Source organism: Micromys minutus, assembly GCF_963924665.1.
Source record: "Micromys minutus genome assembly, chromosome: 27".
Taxonomy (NCBI): Eukaryota; Metazoa; Chordata; class Mammalia; order Rodentia; family Muridae; genus Micromys; species Micromys minutus.
In genome coordinates, this window is record NC_137962.1 from 20964937 (window position 1) to 20988292 (window position 23356).

At 46.9% G+C, this 23356-nt stretch overlaps 1 protein-coding gene across 1 annotated transcript in view; it reads left to right on the top strand.

The window, feature by feature from the left end:
• LIMA1 (LIM domain and actin binding 1) overlaps positions 1-23202 on the top strand; it is a 91433-nt gene extending 68231 nt beyond the window's left edge. The window contains exons 7-11 of the mRNA XM_080938950.1: positions 3620-3721; positions 9490-9547; positions 11122-11231; positions 19385-19518; positions 20368-23202. Coding sequence (XP_080795076.1) covers positions 3620-3721; positions 9490-9547; positions 11122-11231; positions 19385-19518; positions 20368-21379 — 1416 coding nt within the window. The 3' untranslated portion in view covers positions 21380-23202. The remainder of the gene's footprint in view (positions 1-3619; positions 3722-9489; positions 9548-11121; positions 11232-19384; positions 19519-20367) is intronic.
• Positions 23203-23356: the final 154 nt, after the last annotated feature.

Below are 23356 nucleotides of genomic sequence, written 5' to 3' on the forward strand. Positions count from 1 at the left end.
CTCATGAGTATTCAGACCTCCCTCATTTCCTGTGATGTCACCCAGCTGTGATATCAAGACCTTTTCCTGGCTCATCTGATGAGCTTTTTCATTGTTGCCGAGGGAGAAGCACTATTTCATTAGCTTTAATAAAAACATCTTTTAGGAGCTTCCTTTTGGTTTTGTGATGGGTGCTTAGGGTTAAAGTCAGGCCTTTGCACATGCTAGGTAAACATGCTACATTGGGTTATATCTTTAACTCACTTCCCTTTTCAAGATCATCATGGGAAATATGAAAAATAGTAAGCGCACTGAACATTAGTATGGAGTATTTTTAAGTTTTTCGTTGAAATATTATTCAGGTAACATAAAATCACCATTTTATGTTTCTATTTATTGCCAGCACAGGCTGACTGAAGATGCATCTCAGTGGTAGAGCCTTTGACTAGCTTGCTTAAGGCCCTGGGTCTGATCTCTGGCTCCACAAGGAAAACAAACCACATCCACAGTTAGGTGATTTTTTTTTTAAATATATTCACAAGGTTGCACGAATATCACTATTTAAAGTCCAGGACCTTTCTGACATCCCCCTTATCTGTAGAAGGAAGAAATTCCTTATCTGTATATCCTCCACTAAACCACTAGTCTGCTTCCTACCTTTATGGATCTGCACTTCCTGCACATTTCATTTAAAGATTCTGTGGGAGCTGGGAATGTGACTCCATGGTACAGCATTTGCCTACCATGCCTGAGGCTCAGGATTTAGTTCCCAATATAAGAGATGTCCTAGTTACGGTTTTACTGCTGTGAACAGACACCATGACCAAGGCAACTCTTACAAGGACAACATTTCGTTGGGGCTGGCTTAGGTTCAGAGGTTCAGTCCAGTATCATCAAGGCAGGAGCATGGCAGCATCCAGGCAGACATGATGCAGGAGGAGCTGAGAGTTCTACGTCTTCATCTGAAGGCTGCTAGTAGAAGACTGACTTTCAGGCAGCTAGGGTGAGGGTCTTAAGCCCACACCCACAGTGACACGCCTACTCCAACAAGGTCACACCTCCACATAGTGCTACTCCCTGGGCTGAGCTCATATGGTCTATTCAGTCTTACGACGTCATGCTGTCCAGCAGAGGAAGGATGGTGTGTTAGGGGATTGGGAGTGACTGAAAGATGACATGTGACGTGTTTGTCATGCCGTGTCTCCCACTTTCAACCCCGTGATGCCAAGAATCAAGGCAGGGGTATGTAAACACTCTTTACTCGCCCTGCCCCAAATCCTGTCATCCTTTCTTTCTTTTTTTAAGATTTATTTATTCTATGTAAATACACTGTAGCTCTCTTCAGACACACCAGAAGAAGGCATCAGATCTCATTACAGATGGTTGTGAGCCACCATGTGGTTGCTGGGATTTGAACTCAGGTCCTCTGGTAGAGCAGCCTCTTTACCTCTGAGCCATCTCTCCAGCCCCAACTTCTCATTTTCAAAAGGATACATATGTTTGTCCCTTCTGTGATTTCAGAACACAACATCTACTAATGGCCAAAGGTCTTAACAAAGTTGGAAGAACAATACTGAGTTTTATTTGTTCCTGGACAGCTTCACATTCATAATATGTATTCCAGGCATTAGAACATTTCCCCCGACGGACTGATTCTCTTTTCTTTCGGTATTGACTGAAATCACAGCTTCACACACCCTCTACGAGAGCTTGAGCACTGAACACACGCTCATTCCTTGCTCCAGTTTCTCACAGTTTTAACAGTTTCCTGGGTGTGGGAAGTGAGCGGAGTTAGGCTTCCCTTAGAACACAGATCCAGAGATTCGGAGAGGTGAGGTGCGGGGCTTCGATTCCCACCTGGTACTGAGGTGTCCATCTATCTGTGACTTTCCACGGCAACAGAAAACCCAGGTGACTCCTCGGGTGGGAGGACCTGTTCAGTGACCTTGTTTTTTTTGCGTGTTGCACATTGGAAGGAGCAGCAGGCATGACAAAGCTTCTTCCTGAGACCGGGTTTTTGTTCTTCATTTTGAAATGGTCAGCTGTATCCCAGGCTGACCTCAAACTGCTTATGTAGCCAAGACTGGCTTTTGAACCCCTGATCCTCTGCCTCCTGTAAGCTGAAATTACAGGCTTGTGCCGCCACATCTGGTTTATTTGGTGCTGGGGTTAGAACCCAGCGCTTTATAGATGCCAGGCAAGCTCTCTACCAGCTGAGCTGTACATCCTTAGCTTCCCCTTAAAAACAGGGCAAAACCTCAAGGGAGTAGCAGCAGAGGGTGGATGAACGTTTGAAGCCAGTTCCAGACGGCCAGGCTGCAGAGCTCTTATCTCTAAGTAAGAACTCCCGGTAGAGTTTCTTTGTTAAAGTTCTGCTCTGGAAATTTCAAGAGTTGAGAAGTCTTTGGACATTCTTGTGAAAAGTATGTTTTATCTCATCCTCAAAGAATGTCTCAAATTTCTCACAGGACACAGCTGTCCTCAGCAGCAGCTTAAAGGGGAACTCGGAGATAGACAGACAGTACGTTAGTGCAGTTAGGGTGGTCATCTCCTCCTAATTGTCACCCTTCCAGAACAGAGACTGCCCACTCTGGAGTAGCTGACTGTAGCAAACACACACACACACACTTTTGTCAGCTTTGTGGCTTTGTGTGGTTTGTTTCCTCCTGAGCCTAAAGACTCACAGGGAGGAGCTGGAAATGCAGCCCAGTCAGCAGAGTGGTTTCTAGTCTTGGGTCTAACCACCAAGGACATGGTAAATGCTTCAGCACCTGAGAGGGGTAGGCAGGGGGACCAAAAATTCAGGGGTGATCCTTGGACTATGTAAGACCCTGTCAGAAAGAGAGAAAGGAGGCATGGGGGGACGTAGGAAGGAAAGTGCAGTAAAGATAGGAAACATACATCTTCATCTCCCCCCTTGGCTGATTTTATTTTGAGCTGGTTAACATTCTACTCCTAGAGTTCTCACAGCAGGACACATGCATGGTTTGTTTTTTTGTTTTGCTTTGTTTTTTTTGTTGTTGTTGTTTTTTTTATGTTAAGGCTCTGTTATGAAATATAGATTAAGGTGCATTTTTAGGGATTTTATGTGAAAAACTTGTTTTCGAAAGCTCCATAGAAGACTGTTTACGGTATCACTCGGAATCATTTCGGTTTTTATATATGTCTCCATCATCCCTGTCTTTCTTTCCAGGCCGGGCATTTGTATCTGTGGTCAGTATATTTTCTTAATTATTGGCACTTTGGCATCCGTTCTTCCTGCTCCAGAACGGTCTTTTCTGGATAAAACTCACAAGCTTTGCGTTTTCACGATGCCTGCTAGATGAGGGGACACAAGAATGCAGTGTGCTGAGGGGGCGGGGCCTGGGGTGTTCACGGTCATGTGTCTGTATTCTGATGAGCATCCAGTGTGAGACAGACACACAGATATGCGTCCACACAGCTGCACTGGTTAGTTCACTGTTTGGTGGGTTTGCTTGTGACACGGGGGCTGGGCGGGGGTGGGGCTTTGACTTGACCTGAGTTCTAGGAGAAAGAATTAATTTATATTTTTTAAACGTGCCACGTTTGTTTGAAAGATGGCTGTGAGGAGAACGGGAGGTAGGCATTTTGAGTTCACGGATTTATTTTTATTTTGTAGAGTGAGCTGAAAACCAGTGAAAACAAAACTCATAAATGGGAGCAGAAGGAGAATGTGCCCCCAGGTCCCGAGGCCTGCTGCAGCCATCAGGAAGGGAGCAAGGTAGGTCAGGACGCCCGTGTCCAGTCACATGCGGGGAAAACATGAGTTCTAAATTAGTCGCTTAAAATTAGAAAGGAGTTTGACTCCAGGCTGCAGTGTCTGGGAATTTGGTGGCAGCTGCCAGGGCAGATTGTCACTTTTGCAGGTGACATAATTTCAGTTAGGAAGTTTTGCGATTTATAGCTGACCAGGTAATGAGTCTTCACTGGGAGACTGTTTCATTCAGCAAATGCTCAGAAGGCAAAAAAACTAAAGTCACTTATAAAAATCTGACCCGAGGTGTAGTTTTTATGTTTAAAAACTTAAGATTTACTTTCTCATGTGTGTATAATGTTTTGCCTGAACACGTGTATGTGCACCATGTGAGTGATTGGTGCCCTCAGAATTAGAGGAGGAGTTACAGATGGTTGTGAGCCACCATGTGGGTGCTGGGATTTGAACTCAGAACCTCTAGAAGAGCAGCCAGTGTTCTTAACTACTGAGCCATCTCTCCAGCCCTGCTTGTTTTGAGATGAAGGTGTCTGTTGCTCAGGTTTATCTTGAATTTGTACATTCAAGCAATGCTCTTGTCACAGCTTCTTAAATCACCAAGGCTACAAACTTTTGACAACACTTTTTTTTAAAGATGTATTTATTTTGGCTCTGGAGAGATGGCTCAGTGGTTAGGAGCACTGACTGCTCTTCCAGAGGACCTGAGTTCAAATCCCAGCAACCCATGGTGGCTCACAACCATCTGTAATGGTATCTGATGCCCTCTTCTGGTGTGTCTGAAGACAGCAACATTGTACTTATATAGAATAAATATATATTTTATGTATGTGCTCTAACTGTATGTATGCCTGCATGCCAGAAGAGGGCATCAGAGCCCATAAGACCCCGTGTGGTTGCTGGGATTTAAACTCAGGACCTCAGGAAGAGCAGACAATGTTCTTAACCACTGAGCCGTCCCCAGGCCTTGACACCACTCTCTCTCTCTCTCTCTCTCTCTCTCTCTCTCTCTCTCTCTCCCTCTCTCTCTCCCTCCTCTCTCTCTCTCTCTCTCTCTCTCTCTCTCTCTCTCTCTCTGATATTCTCTGCATTTACATTTCAAATGTTATCCCTTCCTCCCACTCTCACCCCCCTCCCATTGCCTCCATGAAGGTGCTCCCTCTCCCAACCACCTTCTCCTGCTTCAGCACCTTGGCATTCCCCTACCCTGGGAAAAGGAACCTTCACAGGACCAAAGGCCTCTCCTCCCATCGATGCCAGACACTGCCATCCTCTGCTGCATACGCAACTGGAACCATGGGTCTCTCCGTGTGTGCTCATTAGTTGGTGTTTTAGTCCCTGGGAGATGTGGAAGGTTTGGTTGGTAGAAACTAAAGGCGGGGGCTGGAGAGATGGACCAGCAGTTAAAAGTACTGACTGCTCTTCCAAAGGTCCAGCAACCACATGGTGGATCATAACCATCTGTAATGAGAATTCTATGCCCTCTTCTGATCTGAAGATAGCAACAGTGTACTCACATACATAATAAAATAAATAAATCTTTAAAGAATAAAGAAACTAAAGGCTAGGGCTTACCAGAGAAAGACACATGCAGACAAAGCTGAGGCCTGAGTCCAATCTCCAGGATCGACATGGTGGAGGGAGAGAGCAGACTTCTGAGAGACGCCCTCTGACTTCCACAAGTATGCTGTGTAGGTCCTCACCCCACCCATATAATACTAACTAATTAACATAATGGGAGGGCTAAGCTAAAGGCTGAGCCAGGCATAGTCACAGATACCGGTAACCCTAGAAGAAGTAAAACCCAGAGCATGAGTTTAAGGGCAGCATGCCTCTGTTTAAAACAAAGAAAAGCAGCACACAAACGTTCATTCTCACTCAGAATTTCCCTCCCTCTCCCTCCTCCTTCTCCCTCTCCCTCATCCCCCTTTCTCTCTCCTTTCTCTCCCTCCTCTCCCTCCTCCCCCTCTTTTCTCTCCCTCCTCTCTCCTCTCCCTCCTCCCCTTCCCTCCTCCCTCTCCCTCCTTTCTCTCCCTCCTCTCCCCCCCTTCTCTTCCTCCTCTCTCCTCTCCCTCCTCCCTTCCCCTCCTCCCTCTCCCTCTTTCCTCCCCCTCCTCCCTTCCCCCTCTCCCTATTCCTCCTCCTTCCTCCCTACCCTTCCTCTCTCTCTCCCTCCTTCCTTCCCTCTCTCCCCCTCCTTTTTCCCCCTCTCCCCCTCCCTTTCTTCATCTCTCCTTCCCCTTACTCCCCAAGCCATGTGGCCTTCATGTCCACGAACACTAACTAGGTAACCCACTAGCATGTTAGCTATCAAGAATCATTATGGTAGCTTCCCTGACAGATGGTGGGGCCATGGAGTTCTAGCTAGCTAATCTGACTTCCTCAGGAAGATGATGTCTGAGCCAAACCTTGAGGAATGTGCAGGAATGGGCCAAGGGCGTGGAGAAGTGGTGTAAGGAAAAGAAGAAAGAAAAGAAGAAAGAAAGAAAGACATGCAGGCATAGTGTGGTGCAGAGACCTGGGACTGAGCTCTGAAGAGCTGCCGTTTGATCGTTCCGGTGGTTTAGTCACAGCAGGCAACAGCTTTGTGTAGGCAGCATACTCAACAGTCATGGACTCCAAGTGAATGTCATACTGAGCTGGAGACATGCCTCCATAGCTAAGAGCACTCACTGGCTGCTCTTCAGAGGATCCGGGTTCGGTTCCTAGCACACACAGAGCAGCTCACAGCTGCGTGTGGGTCCGGTTGCAGGGGAGCCAGCACCCTATTCTGAACATACATAGTGCACATACATACATACATACATACATACATACATACATACACACATACACACACATACACACATACATACATACATACATACACACACACATACACACATACATACATACATACATAGTGCACATACATACATACATACATACATACACACACACATACACACATACATACATACATACATAGTGCACATACATACATACATACATACATACATACACACACACATACACACATACATACATACATACATACATACATAGTGCACATACATACATACATACATACATGCATACATACATACATGCAGGCAAAAGCACTCGTCCATAGAACCCAAAGCGGATCTTTAAGAACAAGTAATAAACCGTATAAATGGGCTCTTTTTCTTTCTTTTTTAAATTTTTTTTGAGACAAGGTCTCTCCCTTTAGTCCTGGCTGGCTTAGGATTACCAGGTAGACCAGGCTGGCCTGAAACTTAGAGATTTGTCTGCCTCTTGAGTGTTGAGACTAAAAGAGTAGACCCCCATGCCTGCCTAGCGAAGGCTGGTTCTAAATAGAACAAGCAACTGTGTTTGGCATTTTCCTTATAGTCTGTAAATAAAAAAATAAAAAAAAAAAACCCACAGCATTGAAATCCCCTCATTGTTGCTTAAGGGGTGTATCTGAAGAAATGCTTATCTGGAAAACCATGGTCGTGTGGTTTTCATTCTGGCCTTGTGCTTAATTCCTGATTGTCCTCATGCAGATTTGATTTGAAATTAGAACTCCGGGCTGAGCAGCAAGACCAGAACATTTTAATTACAGCACAAAGGAACACGGGCTGCAGTGAATCATAACTCGGAGAGGGTGGGGAGGACGGGCAGAGAGTAGATACGCTTGCAGCACGTCCTGTGAGTTCATGAACATTTGGCTGTGTACAGGCTGTAGGGTTTCAGTGTCTTGGAGATCACCTCACCACCTTTTGTTACCCAGTGCCGAAGCTTTCAGAAAGAAACACACACACACACACACACACACACACACACACACACACACACGTGGGGGGGTGGTATTTATTCTTTGAGAATGGAAGACTACATTGGACCATCTGGAACTAGAGTTACAGGCGGTTATAAGCTGCCATGTAGGTGCTGGGAATTGAGCCCAGGTCCTCTGCAGGAACTTAACTGCTGAGCCATCTCTCCAGCCCCCAGGAAATGTTCCTGAAATACCATGAGGTATTCAGCTGCTGATCTTCCTTTAGTGAGATGTCTGAGCATGGCCTCCAGTACTCCTGCCTGGAAGTTTCTGAGTCAGCGTTGTCTAAGTGCCGATGGACAGAGATGTCAGCCTTCTGTGTACCCAGCAGGCTCAAGGGGACCAGATTAAAGGGGAGAGAAAAACAACCCAGGATGGGTGCACTTACAAATTCTCAAGAGGCGGGGGTCTTGTTTGGTTTTGGGTCTTATGTAATATACAGGCTGTTGGCAAGAATGACCCTGAATTTCTGGCCCCTCCTACCTCTGTGATTTCTCAAGTGCTGAGACTGCAGGCATGTGCCAACCTGCCAGCAGCAAAGGCCTTGTTATAGCCAAGCACAGCTTTCAGAAAATGTGTTTCATGTCATCAAATGAAATGCTGCACGTGAGGCCATCAGTTCAATACTTGGCACATAGTATAAACACTTGGTAAATGTCGACTGTGATCATTCTGGTTGATTCTTTACCACGGTAGAATTCCTTTAGTGAAAAGAGGGAAAAAAATGCTGGTATTCAGGTGTGGCCCAGGTCTCCATTGTGAGTGTGTTCAGCTCATTAAACACCTTGATATGCACACTTGGTATCACCTATTCAATTCAGCACCTCGATCTTAGATATGGAAGATCTTAGATACAGAAGCTTACCTCACAAAAGGCTAGGACCTGGATAAGGGGGAGAGAGAGAGAGAGAGGGAGAGGGAGAGGGAGAGGGAGAGGGAGAGAGAGAGAGAGAGAGAGAGAGAGAGAGAGAGCGCTTTTTTTTTACTCAAGTTGATGGCTTCTAAGGAAGAGAGATATACCTATACGTAAGATCGGCTTTTTGTTAAAAAACTGAAATTTTTTTGTTGGTTTTTTTGTTGTTCTGCCTCACACACCCCCACCAAGGTGTGGCAGTGTTTTGGTTTGTTTTCCCTAAGATTTCTGTATGTATGTATGTATGTATGTATGTGTGTGTGTGTGTGTGTGTATGTATGTATGTATGTCTATACACCATGTTTGTTCCTGTGGTGGTCGTAAAAGGTTGTTGGATCCCATGAGACTAGAGATTTGCAATGGCGATTGTGAGACAAGGCGTAGGAGCTGGGAATTAAGTCTGGGTCTTTCAGATGAGCCCGCTCTCCACTCCTGGCTTTCCTCTTTCCTTTTTCCTTTCTCGCTCTCTCTCTGTTTCTCTCTCTCCCTGTCTGTCTGTCCCTCTGTTATCTCTCTCTCTCTCTCTGAGACAGGGTATACTGTAGCCCAGGCTAACCTCTGACTCACAGTGTAGCACAGAATTATCTTCAACTCCTGATCCTCCCGCCTCCACCTCCCAAGTCTCAACCTTTCCACAAAAACCACTTGAACAGGACACTAAGAGTACATACAATGTCTGGGTTTAAATACGTTCTCTTCCCTCGCCACGGAGCACACCCGGTGCCACGTGAGAGGCTTGTGCTCCTGGACTCCGGGGTTTTTCTTCCTAAGATCTGGCTTGAAAGTTCTTTCTGAGGGAGATGACACAGTCTTGGCAGCTGAGCGCTGTCTGTTCTAGTGTTCCTCTATAATTGAGAGGCACGTTAATATCCTCATAAAAGACGGTTTTGCTGCCTCCTGTTTAAATGCTCAGCTGTTCGGAGCCGTTATTTCCCCTCGGGCTGCCAGCGCCTAACTGGAGTCAGCAGGATTTTACGGCATTGGTGCTGGTTTGCTCTTTGCTCTTGTATTTTTAATGCGCTTCTTAATCCTCCCTAATCTTTTTTCTTCTTCTTCTTCTTCTTGCAGGTTTCTGCAACCGAGAACAGCCTGGTGGCCCACTCTGTCCCTGCTGAAGATGACACCTGTAAGCATTTGCTCTGAGCTCTGTGGGGGGTTCTTCTCCCTCTCATTGTCTGTGGAGGAAGGAATATACCATACCCAACAACCGATCTCATCAGGGTCTGGGTGTTAAGGGCTGGCGCTGGAATAACCCGTCACACAGCTCACAGCTTAGAGAGAAGTTAAATTAAATACTGTTAGCCAGCAGTGGTGGTGCATTCCCTTAACCCCAGCACTCGGGAGGCAGAGGCAAGCAGATCTCTGAGTTCAGGACCAGCCTGGTCTACAGAGTGAGTTCTCGGACAGCCAGGGCTACACAGAGAAACCTCATCTTGGAAAGCCAAAAAAAAAAAAAAAAAAAAAAAAAATATATATATATATATATATATATATATATATATATATATATATATAGTTAACATGGGATAAAGAGAATATTTCAGTTTTTGAGATTTTCACTTATTGTGTGTGGGTGTTATTGCCTGACTGCTGTGTGCCATGTGCCTGTGGTATCCACTAAGGCCAGAAGATGGCAGCAGACCCCTTGGGACTGGAGGAGTAGCCAGTGCTCTTAACCACTGGGCCATCTCTCCATCTCACTGGCCCTAACTGAAAGAAAACTTTTAATAACACTTCTCTTGTTGGACTTATCCTGTGTCTGCACTAAACTCTTCCAGGTCTGAAGCCACATAAACGAATTTTGACATTTTACTTTTAATAGGGGGTGTCCAAGAGATTAACTTTTGAAGGACATTTTAAAGGCCCAGGGACTTTCCTGCTTAAGTGCTAAATTTTCACATAATTTTATCCTGTTTTGGAGTATTTTAAGCCCGGTTTCTCAAAGATAAAAGATTTAGGGTTGACTTGACTCTCACCATCTCTGATTTTGGACAGTCTCACTATACACTGTGGGTCTAGAGTTCATTGTGTGAAGGAAGCTGATCTCTCCTGCTCCCACTCGTGCGTGTGGCAGTCACAGATGTGAGATGTGCACCGCATGCTTATGATACTGAAGTGCTTCAGATTCTCACACTTAGGGTCTCTCTGGGTAGCCCTGGTCGTCCTGGAACTCACTCTGTAGACCAGGCTGGCCTCTGCCTCCCCAGTTCTGGGATTGAAGGTGTGTACCACTGTGGCCAGCTTGCCTTTTTTATTTATTTTTTCATTCTTGATAAAAGAATGAAACTGTCACATAAAGGCTTTCTTGATGATTATCTCAGTTCTGGACGATATACCCTATGTCAAAAATGTTTTCAAGGAATGGCTGACAAAGACCCAACACATATCCCTCATGTCCCCAGCTTTGGCTGAGGCACCCTGGAAGCTATCGGGAACATATCAAAATCTACACACAGCCTTCAGAGTGGCAAAGGCCTCATAGTCCTAGCTGTGTGCTGCAGGCTGAGGAAGTCTTACTGACAACCTGACCCCTGGACTTACAGTTGAGTGCTGTCTTCCACAGAGCAGCAGCACATTTCCTGATGCTGAAAGGACCTGTCCCTGGTGGGAAGTACCCTCACTTTGCTTCCTCAAAAATCCCTTCCCAAGGCTTGCATGAGCTGCTTACTCTAAAATGCCTGTCTTCTGTGACTTAACCAGGTAACGCCCAGGTCAAGAGTGAGACCCAGCAGCCTGTGCACCCTAAGCCGCTGAGTCCTGATGCCAGGACCTCCAGTCTTCCGGAAGGTTCTCCTTCCAAAACAGTGAAGGTACGGTGGCAGATTGCTCTTTGATTCTTAGGCTCTTGTTTCCAGTATTTTTTTAAGATTTTAATTTATTAATTTTATGTATGTAAGTACACTGTAGCTCTCCTCAGAAACACCAGAAGTGGGCATCAGATCCCATTACAGATGGTTGTGAGCCACCTTGTGGTTGCTGAGAATTGAACTCAGGACCTCTGGAAGAGCAGTCAGTGCTCTAACCACTGAGCCATCTCTCCAGCCCTGGGCTTTGTTTTTAAAGATCTCAGCGTGGGAGAAACTGAAAGATAAACTGGGTTTAAGGCAGCCACTAAAAGATAAACTGGGTTTAAGGCAGCCACGTGTGCTGTGAGGAGTTCCTTCCTGTGTCCATGATTGGTACAGAGATGAACCAGTGAGTTCACAAAAAGAGTGAAGGAAACAACACGAGTGTCTGGACAAAAAAGAGGAAGCAGAGGATTCAGCATTTAAAGGGTAGATTAGGAGGGCAAGGAGATCAAGCAGGAAGGAATGTTTAAAGGAAGCATGTTCTACAGAAGAACAAAAGCTGAAGAAAGGAACCAGAGAAGAAATGAACTGAGAGGCTGTGTGTGTAGCTGAGTGTGTCAGCACAGGGCTCACAGGCACAAGCTGTGCCAGGCACGGACGCAGACCAGGGAGAGAAGCGAGGACGGAGCCGCAGGCTCTGAGTCTGCACCTGTGTTCTGTCCGGCCTTTCCAAGACCTGGGCCCAGCCAGGCAGCCATTATCATGGGATTGCTTCCCCTGCACTGTCTGCCCAGAGGTCAATGTTCGGCCTGTGACTCTGGATCAAAAATAGATTTAAAGCAGGGAGGGGAAGGCTAGAGAGACATGAAAAGGCACATAACACTTCTGCAGAGGACCTGGGTTTGATTCCCAGCATCCACACTAAACAGCCTTTAGCTGTCCTTAGCTTTGTTTCCAAGGAGATGAGCCGTCTCTGGTTTCTTTGGGCATCTGCAGTTACATAAACACACTCCCCACACACATACATACGTATACTTTTTAAAATAATAAAAATAATTTTTAAAAGGATAGAGGAGATAGTAACTAGGGGCCCAGCCCTGCCTCTGTGGTACTTTCTTAATATGTGAGAGTCTGGATTCCTTTCCAAAGCTCTGCCAGAAAGAGGCAGGAAGAGAAGACCGGCGTCCTAGTCAGGGTCACTGTTGCTGCGAGGAAACACCATGACCCAAGCAAGTTGGGGAGGAAAGGCTTTGTTTGGCTTATGTGCCTACATCATTAGTCCATCACCAAAGGAATCAGGACAGGAACTCACACGGGGCAGGAACCTGGAGGCAGGAGCTGATGCAGAGGCCGTGGAGGGTGCTGCTTACTGCCTTGCTCAGTCTGTTTTCTTACAGAACCCAGGACCACCAGCCCAGGGGTGACCCCACCCACACAGTGGGTTGCCCCTCCCCCCAATAAGTCACTAGTTAAGAAAGTGCTCTACAGGCTTGTTTACAGCCCAGTCTTATGGAGACATTTTCTTAATTGAGTTTCCCTTCTCTCAGATGACTCTAATGTGTGTCAAGTTGATATAAAATTCACCAGCACTACCAGTGAAATGGCCCAGCCGATATGGCACTTAACAAGCTGTTTGAGCCCACATGAGAACCAGCTCCCGAAAGCTGTCCTTTTGAATGCCTATCCTGTGTTTCTACCTCCTGCCCCCAACACACACACACACACACACACACACACACACACACACACACACACACACACACACACGGGTGCACGCACGCAAACTTAAAGGAAAAGGAAAATGGTACTAAAGCCAGGGAGAGTGGTGCATGGGAAAGATGGGGCAGTAAGATGGCACATTCTAAGCTAGCCTTGACAATGCATCAAAACTGACCCTCTCTGAGCCCCGGTTTAGCCAAGAACTGACATCTGTTCTTGAGAACATTATTCCTAATATGGCCTTGCCTGTTTGCCCAGATGGCGTGGGGCTTGGCTATCTATGCTGGCCCGGTGCTGGATTGAAATCCCTTCTGAGCTGAGGAGGGCCGTGTAAGAGGGCGTCATATAAGTGTTCCTCGGCTGGTCAGAAAAACACATGGCTGTAGCCAGATCTCTCAGTGCTTATCTCCGCTATGTGGGCTCCTTTGTCTCTGGTCACCAGCAGTAGCGCTTGCACACACACCTCAGGGTTTGAAGCCTGCGTGTGCAGAGCCTTGCATGGGGCTCATTTTAATCTCCTCGTTATTTAAGGGCTGTTTGTTAAGGGCTCTTACTTAAAGTCCCCCTGTAGTCTGTAAGCAAGAGAAATGCTTCAGTAAGTGTGTCTGGAAAGAGCTGCTGGCCTAACTGGTCTCGTGGTTCTAGGTTTTGCATCAGAAGTCAGTTCTCTACTTTGGGAAATGACATGTAGAAAGAATATATTTGTTCACTCAAAATAGATTTTTTTCGAGTCCCACGCATCCTGGGGGGGTGGGGGGAATCTGTTCTTAGTGCCTGTTACTAAAAACTAGGGCATCCTAAGCAGGGAACTCAAATTATTTCAAAGTTTAGTTTTTTAATGTAAAAACCGCAGGGGGCTGGAGAGTTGGTTCAGTGGCTTAGAGCACTGAGTGCTCTCACAGAGGGCCCTGGTTCCATTCCCAGCACCCACAGAATGGCTCACAAGCAGTGCCCTCTTCTGTCCTCCTTGAGCACCAGGTATATACACACAGCGCCCATAACGTCCATGGAAATAAAACACCCAAACACGTAAAACAAAAATAAGTTTCACTGGGCATGATGTCATACTCTCCTTTAATCTCCGCTCTTCAATGTTTTGCCTGAATGAATGTTTGTCATGTGCCTGGTCCCTGTGGAGGTCAGAAGAGGGCATCAGATCTCATCACAGATGGTGGTGAGCCACCATGTGGTTGCTGGGATTTGAACTCAGGACCTCTGGAAGAGCAGCCAGTGTTCTTAACCACTGAGCCATCTCTCCAGCCCAAACCCTAGGGATTTTTAACAACTTTTCAAAAACTGTTTTTGTGACAGGATTTCACGATTCGGCCCAGTCTGGCCTCAAGTCACTGGCCTTAAACTTGCAGTTCTGCTGTGTCTGCCTCCCAAGTACTAAGATCAGAAGCATTTACCACTAGGCATGGCACCCCAGGTTTTTAGTCATCAGTGATGGGGTATGGGAGAAAGACCAAAACCCAGGAGAGAAGAAAAGGCATGAGAATGTGACCAACCCTGAGGGTCGCCAATTTGTCCCCAGCTTCCTCAGATGGTCCTGCTGATGGATGTGGAAAGAAAGCACAACTTGCCATTCGCAAGGACATGCTTCGAGGTGCCCCTTCCCGTATTTGTCTTGCTGTCCTCCGTGGGCAGGGATAAGGGGCTTTGTGGTTTTATTGTATGGTATTGGAGATGTAGAACCTCAGGCGCGATGGCTTTGACGTCCCCAGCCTGGATTTCTGTTCTTTTACAAAGCCAGGAGAATCACGACCAAAGGTCACCAGGATCCTGTCGCTGCTTTTCCCAGCACTTGGGCCTCCTCTCTGGAGACGGTCCTTTAGACACAGTCTCCTGGGATATGAATGTCCTCAGGACGGTTTCACAGCAAGTTTCACTAGGGAACTGCAGGCTACACAGAGCTGCTCTCTACCATTTGCTGTGTGGCAAAGAATTCCAGTTTTATTACCTAGCCATCTTACACAAACCAGAAGGAAAAAATGAACAGCATTTGCAGCGTTCTTCTGATGAATGGAGGTCTGACCTCAGTGTAGAACTCTTTCCAATTTCATTCCGTTGACCAGCCTAGCCCGTCTGTTTCCCTTCCCCCTTGTTGGCGGATGCGCCATCTACATGTCCGCCTTCGTCAGAACGAAAGCCTGCGCAAGGCAAGTGTTGAAAGGAGACAGAGGAAGGCAGGTAGACCTATCAGAAGCCCACGTAAAGTGGATAGAGACGCATGTCAGCAGAAGATCTGTCATATTCTTCACATGGGAAAGAATGTTGGTCAATACAAGTTACTTGTGTATTGCCCCATTCATTCCAGAAGGTCCTGAAGATAACCCACATTTGACTCGGAAATCAAGCCAAGACTCACTTTGACTGTGGGAGGGTGCGGTGTTTACACTGAATTAGCATCTATGCCCTTCCCCCAAAGGCCTGCCTTTAGTTAGGGAAACTGAAGAGCCCAGGGGTGTTTGGAAAACACTTCTGTCCTGTGAGTTAGGAACTGTGGGTTCTTCTTCTCATCCTGTTCCTGACTATTTGTAACCTTGCTCAGGTATCTGATACCCCTGACACTTGAGTATCTGTGTGCGAGAAATGAGGCAGAGAAAAAGGAAGCAAAACAAAAACACTCCACCTACTACATGAGGAAAGATGAAGTGTGTCCAACCGCCCGATGTCGGCAGGGTTCTGTGACAAGTCAACCTATCTGTCAAGGAGGCATGGGCAGGATGTGTGCCAGGCCTCCGATAATGGGGGAGTGTTGGGCATCGACTGTGCTTCCTGTTGCCTGAATAGACACGGGGGAAATTACAGAAACGTGGCGGGATGCCCGGGACAGAGAGTTAAAGGGAAGGCACAGCGCAGCCCTTGGCATATGAGCATGCTGGGAGCCTCTGCTGCTGTTTTTATGACAGTCTAAGGTCCCTCGCTGCACAAGCCTTAAATAACAGCAGAAGACCGTGAGACTTAGATAGAAGCAGCGGGTCCTGCGCTCAGCCAGTGGTGTGAGGTGGCAGGCTGCAGAGCTGATGTCAAGGAGGAAGTGACTTTTCGCTTGGGTGTGGGAGGTGAAGAAAGCGGCTGAGGGTCAGGTGTGGGAGGTGATAAAGTCCTAACAAAGCGGCTGTGGGTCAGGCGTGGGAGGTAATAAAACCCTGAACAATTATGGGCAAGACACTCCTTGTGTGGGTGAAGGTTCATAAAAGCCTTCTCATCCTGAGGTTGGATGTGCCCCAGGTGGGTGGTCTTACTCAGCTCTGAGTCTGAGCCCCAGCCCAGCTGCAGTAGTGCTGCAGAGCACATGGAATGCTGTGTATTCATTGAAGGTTCCTGTTTGTCTCTTCCAGCCTCTGCGGCCTGCTCCAGCACCTAATCTCTGCTCCTGCCTTCCACTTTCCTCCTGATGTGAGCAAAACCTTTGCTGTCTCTCAAGTTCTTCTTCCTATTCCCTGGGCTGCACCCTGCTGCTTTCCTTGAGTGTGTGTGTGTGTGTGTGTGTGTGTGTGTGTGTGTGTGTGTGTGTGTGTGCATATGTGTGTGTATGTGCCTGCATGCCTGTGTATATATGTGTGTGTAAAGGTGTGTGTGCATGTATGTGTGTGCACATGTGTGTGTAAAGGTGTGTGTGCATGCATGTGTGTGCACATGTATGTGTGTAAAGGTGTGTGTGTGTGCATGCCTGTGGACATGTATGTTCTCAGTGTCTCTTCCCTTTGTTCTCCCAAATCTATTTCAACTGGAAACAATACAGGATACCCTCTTTGCAACTGAAAGAGATTCTCAATCTGATAAGCACATTTATCCCATTACTTACACAGTTTGAATTATGATTTGGACAGATTCCCTCAAATACCATTCTCTGATTTTATTCTGCATTTTAATGGAGGTCCTGCTTTCCAGGAAAACAAACAAACCTAGTCCTTTTAGAGAAAACATTAAAATAGGACAATATCTCCCTTTAAATCCAATTGTTTCTGTAAAAGAAAACTGTCATTTAAATAATGCCCTAGTGACCGCCCACAGTTCTCTGCTGTAATGTGGGCCACCCTTAGGTACTTCCCTCGTGACTGGTAAACTGGGCTAGCCTCTGGTCTTTGGTTGTTTAATTAGGGTCGTTTCCTCTTAGGACTCCGCCCTAATGGAGCGGGTTGCCCCTCCCCTCTGCCCTGATCCTATTCCTGAGCCCCTGAGACTCTGTGAACATTTGCCATTGTCTTAGCAAAGCTTTGCTTTATAGGTCTTCATTTGCATTTCATGTCTGTTTTCTCCTTCCCTTTCCAAACAAATAGTTTTGGAAAATGGTCCCCACTGATTTTGTTCCTGTCATGAATAAACAGTCAGTGTGACTTTTTTCATGGGTCTCTCTTCAGGGCCAGTTGGTTGTGGGGTGTGGTTTATTTGCAACTGGGTCTCACGCTAGCCTAGCTGGCTTGGTGGGCACTTGCTGTATAGACCAGAATAGCTTTGAACTTGCAGCCTTCCTCTTGCAGGTGCCTCCCAAGTGCCGGGATGGTAGACATAAGCTTCCACACCCAATTAGGTTTTCGGTTTGTTTGTTTCTTTGGAAACTAGAGTCTTTGCCCACAACCTGGTCCATTTAGGCTTAGCTAAATTCAGGTTCTGGGCCCAGGGATTAATTTGCATTATTTACTTTAAGAATCGATCCTAGATTCAAGCCCATCTAGGCCCCACCTAGGGGCTATTCACAAGCCAGCCAGGGATATTCACACTCAGGAGTAGAGACTTCTGCCCCCCCCCCCAGTAACATAAGCTTTGTATCATGTAAACACAATTTTTTTTTTTGAATTCTGGCTTTTATCAGAGCTATGATAGCAAGTCTGTATTATTGAAGTGAGGACTTTAGGGTTTCATGAATCATAGGCTTGCCCCAAACTTGCTGTATAGCTAAGGGTGACCTTGAACTTATGACCCTCCTGTGTCCACCACTCAAGTGCTGTACCACCACGTCCAGTTTTATCCATTGTAGAACAGGGAACCCAGGGCTTTGTACAAGCTGGGCACGCTCTCTGCCCACTGAGCAGTATTCCCAGTCCCCACTCTCATGGTTTTAGAAGTTGAATTATTGTGTCCAACAATGTGAAAACTCTTACTGCACAGTTTTGCTAGTTCACAAATTCATAGTCATTAACGGATACATTGCCCAGGGCATTGCTTTTGGGGGGGAGAGGCATTGCTTTTTATTCTTTGTTAGTTCTCAGACACTGCAAACAATGTAGCTTTAGTAAGCCGGCTTCTTCTGGGAGCCGGATAAGGTAGTTTGTTTCTGTTACAAATTATTCCATCTGTGTGTCGCTAAGGTTTACTTAGAAATATGCCTAGCTTGAGGCTGGCAAGAAGGCTCGGCAGGTAAAGGAACTTTCTGCCAAGCCTCAGGATCTAAGTTGTATCCCCAGAATCCATATGGCAGAAGGGGAGACCAAACTCCCCAGAGTTGTTCTGTGACCTCCACACGTGCACAGTGATGTGTGCATAGATCCACTAATAAAATAAAGTAATAGTAAACATTTAAAACATTTTTTATGAATCTGCCACACACATTTAGATGTAATGGCTTATGCATACAGTCTTGGCACTTGGGAAGCAGAGAGGAGAGGTCACCCAGGGGAATACAGTGAGTCTGAGGGTAGCTTGGGCAGATGCAAACCTGTCTTTAAAAACTAGAATAAGGGCTGGAGAGATGGCTCAGTGGTTAGAGCACTGACTGCTCTTCCAGAGGTCCTGAGTTCAAATCCCAGCAACCACATGGTGGCTCACAACCATCTGTAATGGTATCTGATGCCCTCTTCTGGTGTGTTGAAGACAGCCACAGTGTATAATATACATTTATATATATAATATACAATTATTATATATAATAAATAAATATTTAAAAATAAAAATAAAAACTAGAATAAAACCCGTTCAGAGAGTAACAAAAGATACTCTTCTGGAAGTAAAATATCTTTTCCTAATTCCCAAAGTGTAAGGCCTTCCCTTGGGTGTCAGACCCAGCCCCTCAGCACACACACCACCCTCAGCACACACACCACCCTCAGCACACACACCACTCAGCTTGAGCTTCATCCCCCCCAGGCTGTTAAAATCACCTCCTTTCTGCACTTCACTCAGACTTCCTCCTGTGTTGTGATTTCATTTTCTCTTACTCCCTGACCTTCTAACGACAGCTCTCCGTCCGCAGTGTTTTCTGTGGCGTGTGCCTGTCTGTGTCTGTGTCTCAGCCTGTCTACACTTCGCTCTGCAGGGCAGCCCAAACCCACCTGGCCACACAGTTTGGTACAGAAATCCAGGAGAGCCTCCCAGCCCTAACAAGCCAGCGGGTAGAATCTGAGGTGTAGTTCCTTTGAGAATAGTCCTTAGGTAAATTAAATCCTAGGCCCACCTCAGCAGGGTACCAAGTTGTCCCTGCCGAGGCTGAAACTGTCTGCTTTCTTCTCTAGAAGTTTCAGGCACCTGCAAAAGAGATCTGCGTGGAGTGTCAGAAGACCGTGTACCCCATGGAACGGCTCCTGGCCAACCAGCAGGTGTTCCACATCAGCTGTTTCCGGTGCTCCTACTGCAACAACAAACTTAGGTGAGCCAGACCCGAGCTGGCCTCCGTGTGCAGGGTGGGAGTGCAGAGGGGCTCAGGCCTTCAGAACACGGGCACCACACGCTACTGGACGGACACTATTGGGGTCCCCAGTAAAGCAGAAAAGACCGGTGGTGAGCCCTTCATACGAATGACAGTGGCCCTGGGAACTTCTTGATGCATTGGCCTGTTAGGACTGAAGCTAAAGTACCAAGAACTGCTAGTGAAGCCCCTCATTCATGATCAGATTTAGCAGAACCTCTGACTGTGGCCTCATAGAACCATAACCCATTAAATCCCAAGGCATTCTAGGTCTGGTGACCAGCACCCAGGAGACTGAGGCAGGGGGATTTCAAGTTCGAGGCCAGCCTGGGTTACATAGTGAGTTTAGTCTCCCTCCTCGGAAAAAAATAAATAAAACTTGGGGCTGGAGAGATGGCTCAGTGGTTAGAGCACTGACTGCTCTTCAAGAGGTCCTGAGTTCAATTCCCAGCAACCACATGGTGGCTCACAGCCATCTGTAATGAAATCTGATGCCCTCTTCTGGTGTGTCTGATGGCAGCTACATATATATATATATATATCCTTAAAAGAGGGTCAGGCATTATGATAGGCCATTTATGTGCTTTTAAAGATGTGTTTTCACGGACTGGGGATATAGCTCAGGTAACAGTGTTTGTGTGGCGTGTATAAGACCCTACACGTTCACAGGGTCTACCCTCCAAAGGGGAGGAGGTTAGACATCTTCACATCTTCAGAAAACACAGGCACTACCAGATTGAAAAGCCTGCCAATGTAACTGGGAAGGTAAAGGAAGATTCACTGACTTGGTGTTTTCTCTTTTGGTGATAGTCTAGGAACATACGCGTCCCTACATGGAAGAATCTATTGTAAGCCTCACTTCAATCAACTCTTCAAGTCCAAAGGCAACTATGACGAAGGCTTTGGGCACAAGCCGCATAAGGATCTGTGGGCAAGCAAAAGCGAAAACGAAGAGACTTTGGGGAGACCAGCTCAGCCTCCAAATGCAGGGGAGACCCCCCATAGCCCGGGTGTGGAAGATGCTCCCATCGCTAAGGTCGGTGTGCTGGCCGCCAGTATGGAAGCCAAGGCCTCCTCTCAGAGGGAGAGGGAGGATAAGCCAGCCGAGACCAAGAAGCTGAGGATCGCCTGGCCTCCGCCAGCTGAGATGGGCAGTTCAGGAAGTGCCCTGGAGGAAGGGTTCAAAGTATCGAAGCCCAAATGGCCTCCCGAGGATGAAGTCTGCAAGACCGAGGCTCCCGAGGATGTAGATCTGGACCTGAAGAAGCTGAGGAGGTCTTCGTCGCTGAAGGAGAGGAGCCGCCCGTTCACCGTGGCCGCCTCCTTTCGAACCTCGTCTGTCAAGAGCCCCAAGACCCTGTCGCCGTCTCCCAGGAAAGGCTGGAGCGAGTCGCAGCAGAGTGAGGAGTTCGGAGGCGGGATGGTGACGGAAAGGAAACAAACGGAGAATGCCAGACCCTCCGGGGAGGAGGAGGACGTGGGAAAGCCACGCAGGCCGAGCGAGGACGCCGCGGGGCGAGCGCCCAGGAGCAAGGACAGCCGTTCGCTTGAGCCGGGGAGCCAGAGTTTTCTAGGGAACGGCGCAGACGCAGCTGGAGAAGATGACAGCGTCCTCGCGCCGCAGTCTCCTCTGGAACCCGAGTCTCCCGGCTGGTCTGGCTCTGTAGACACCACGACTCCTAAGGAATTCACCACGCAGAATCAAAAATCCCAAGATGTCGGGTTCTGGGAGGGGGAAGTGGTCCGAGAGCTGTCCGTGGAGGAGCAGATAAAGAGGAACCGGTACTACGACGAGGACGACGAGGACGAGGATGAGGAATGAGCCTTCCCCTTAGCAACTCCCTGCCCTTTATCAAGCGGTGCGATGAACTAAGCAGCTTGGCGCCAGGGGTCATTTCTGTGGGAGCAACTTTGGAAATGGATTCCTGCTAGCAAAACAACAAAAAGAAGCAAGAAAACAAAAGACAAGCCCCCAAACCTAATTCTAAGTCATTGCCACAACACCATCTTAAAGCCTGGCATGGTGGCGCACACCTTTAACCCCAGCGAGCACAGAAGGCACAGATAGGCGGGTCACTCCTGTGAGTTCGAGGCCAGCCTGGTCTACAGATTGAGTTCCAGGACAGCCAGGGCTACACAGAGAAACCTTGCCTCAAAAAGCACAAAAACAAAAAGCAAAAACAGAAACCCCTCCACTTTAGCAGAGAAGGACTAAGCAGGGATTTCTTTCACTGATGCAGCCTGTCATCCCCAAAAGCAATATTAAAGCGGCTGGATATTTAGAGGCCCATTTTCACACTACAAAGACCACTGTGGAATTAGAGACAGACTTACAGAACACATTCAGGAGCCCACCTCTTGACCAGAAGCACTTTAGTATAAAGGGCACAGTGTAGCTATTTTACCAATTTCTTTTTTCTTTTTCTTTTTTAAGTACTCAACTGCTGAAATCAAATATTTAGTCTTTCGAGCTTTTTAAATGCATCGTCTTCCTCTGGTAGATATGGGAAGCATACTGCCTTTCGTCCTACTCCCTGCATTTTTAATCACCTTTGGCCAAGTGAGAAGGCTCGATGGGTAAAGGTGCTTTGTTTCAAAAGCCTGAGTTCAATTCCCAGCGCCTACGAACAGGTGATCGAGCAGCCTGCGTACGGTTACCCGATGACAAGTGTCCCCTGTGGCACACATGCCCATCATCGATAACAAGTTTAGAAAAATACAGGCAACCTTACAAACACCGTTGAGACAGAGCCAGCCTATGTACTTCAGTGTTCAGAGAGACAGGTAATCAGTAGCGTACGCCGGTGTGACTGCCTACACTCTGGGTGTGTGTTGTCTATTCTGCTGGTTTCTCACACTGAAAGCTGCAGTGTTTTTATAAGACCTTTTGGATCACTGCTCACCATACTCCAAGTAAAAAGAGAACCAGAAGTCAGATCTCCGAAGCCTCGGGGTCGAGACAGATCTTATTAGTACTTATTGGCTCTGAATGTATTGATTTTTTTTTTTTTTTTCTGGCAGATATTTCCAGGGTTGCGTCAAATCGATTTTAGATCTTTCCTCTTAGGCGGTACCCTACTTTGATTCATTGTTGTGATAAAACACTGGGCAGAAGCGACTCGGAGGAGGAGGGTTTGTTTCCACTCACAGGCCCCAGGTCACCTGGCCACCGTCAAGGGGAGCAAGGCCAGAACCTGGGGACAGGAGTGGATGCAGACCGTGTAGGAACACGGCTCGCTGGCTTCATCTCTGTGGCTTACTCAGCTGAATTTCTTACGCCACCCAGGGCCACCTGGCTAGGGGCGGCCCTGGCCGTAGCAAAATCAGACAAGGCCCACGGGTTCGTTTGTTAGAGGCAGTTCCTCACCTCAGTCCCACGTCCAGGTGGATCTCTGTGAGGCTGACAAACACTGGGCGCAGGTGGTTTTCTCTGGGACTCAGGCTGTAGGACATTATAAAAGAGTGCGTTTCTTGTATGCAACTGATATCCCAAAATTATGTGTATGTGGGGGCGGGGTGTTTTAAGGTAGAGGCCTTTTTGCATTTGTAGAGATTCAGCTCCATTTTAGAGGTGTAAAATAATCTGTTTCCTTATGGTCTTGTTTAGCCTAAAACATTTTTATTCAATAAAGCTTTTAATTTACATTCTAAGTGTCTACTGCTCTTTTGTCCACCGTTTCTTTCTTTCTTTCTTTCTTTCTTTCTTTCTTTTGACTGGACCAATTTAATGTAAGAATTTATATTAATGTACATTAATTTTGGATTAATGTTTTTCTTTTTTTTTAAATAACCAGTATTA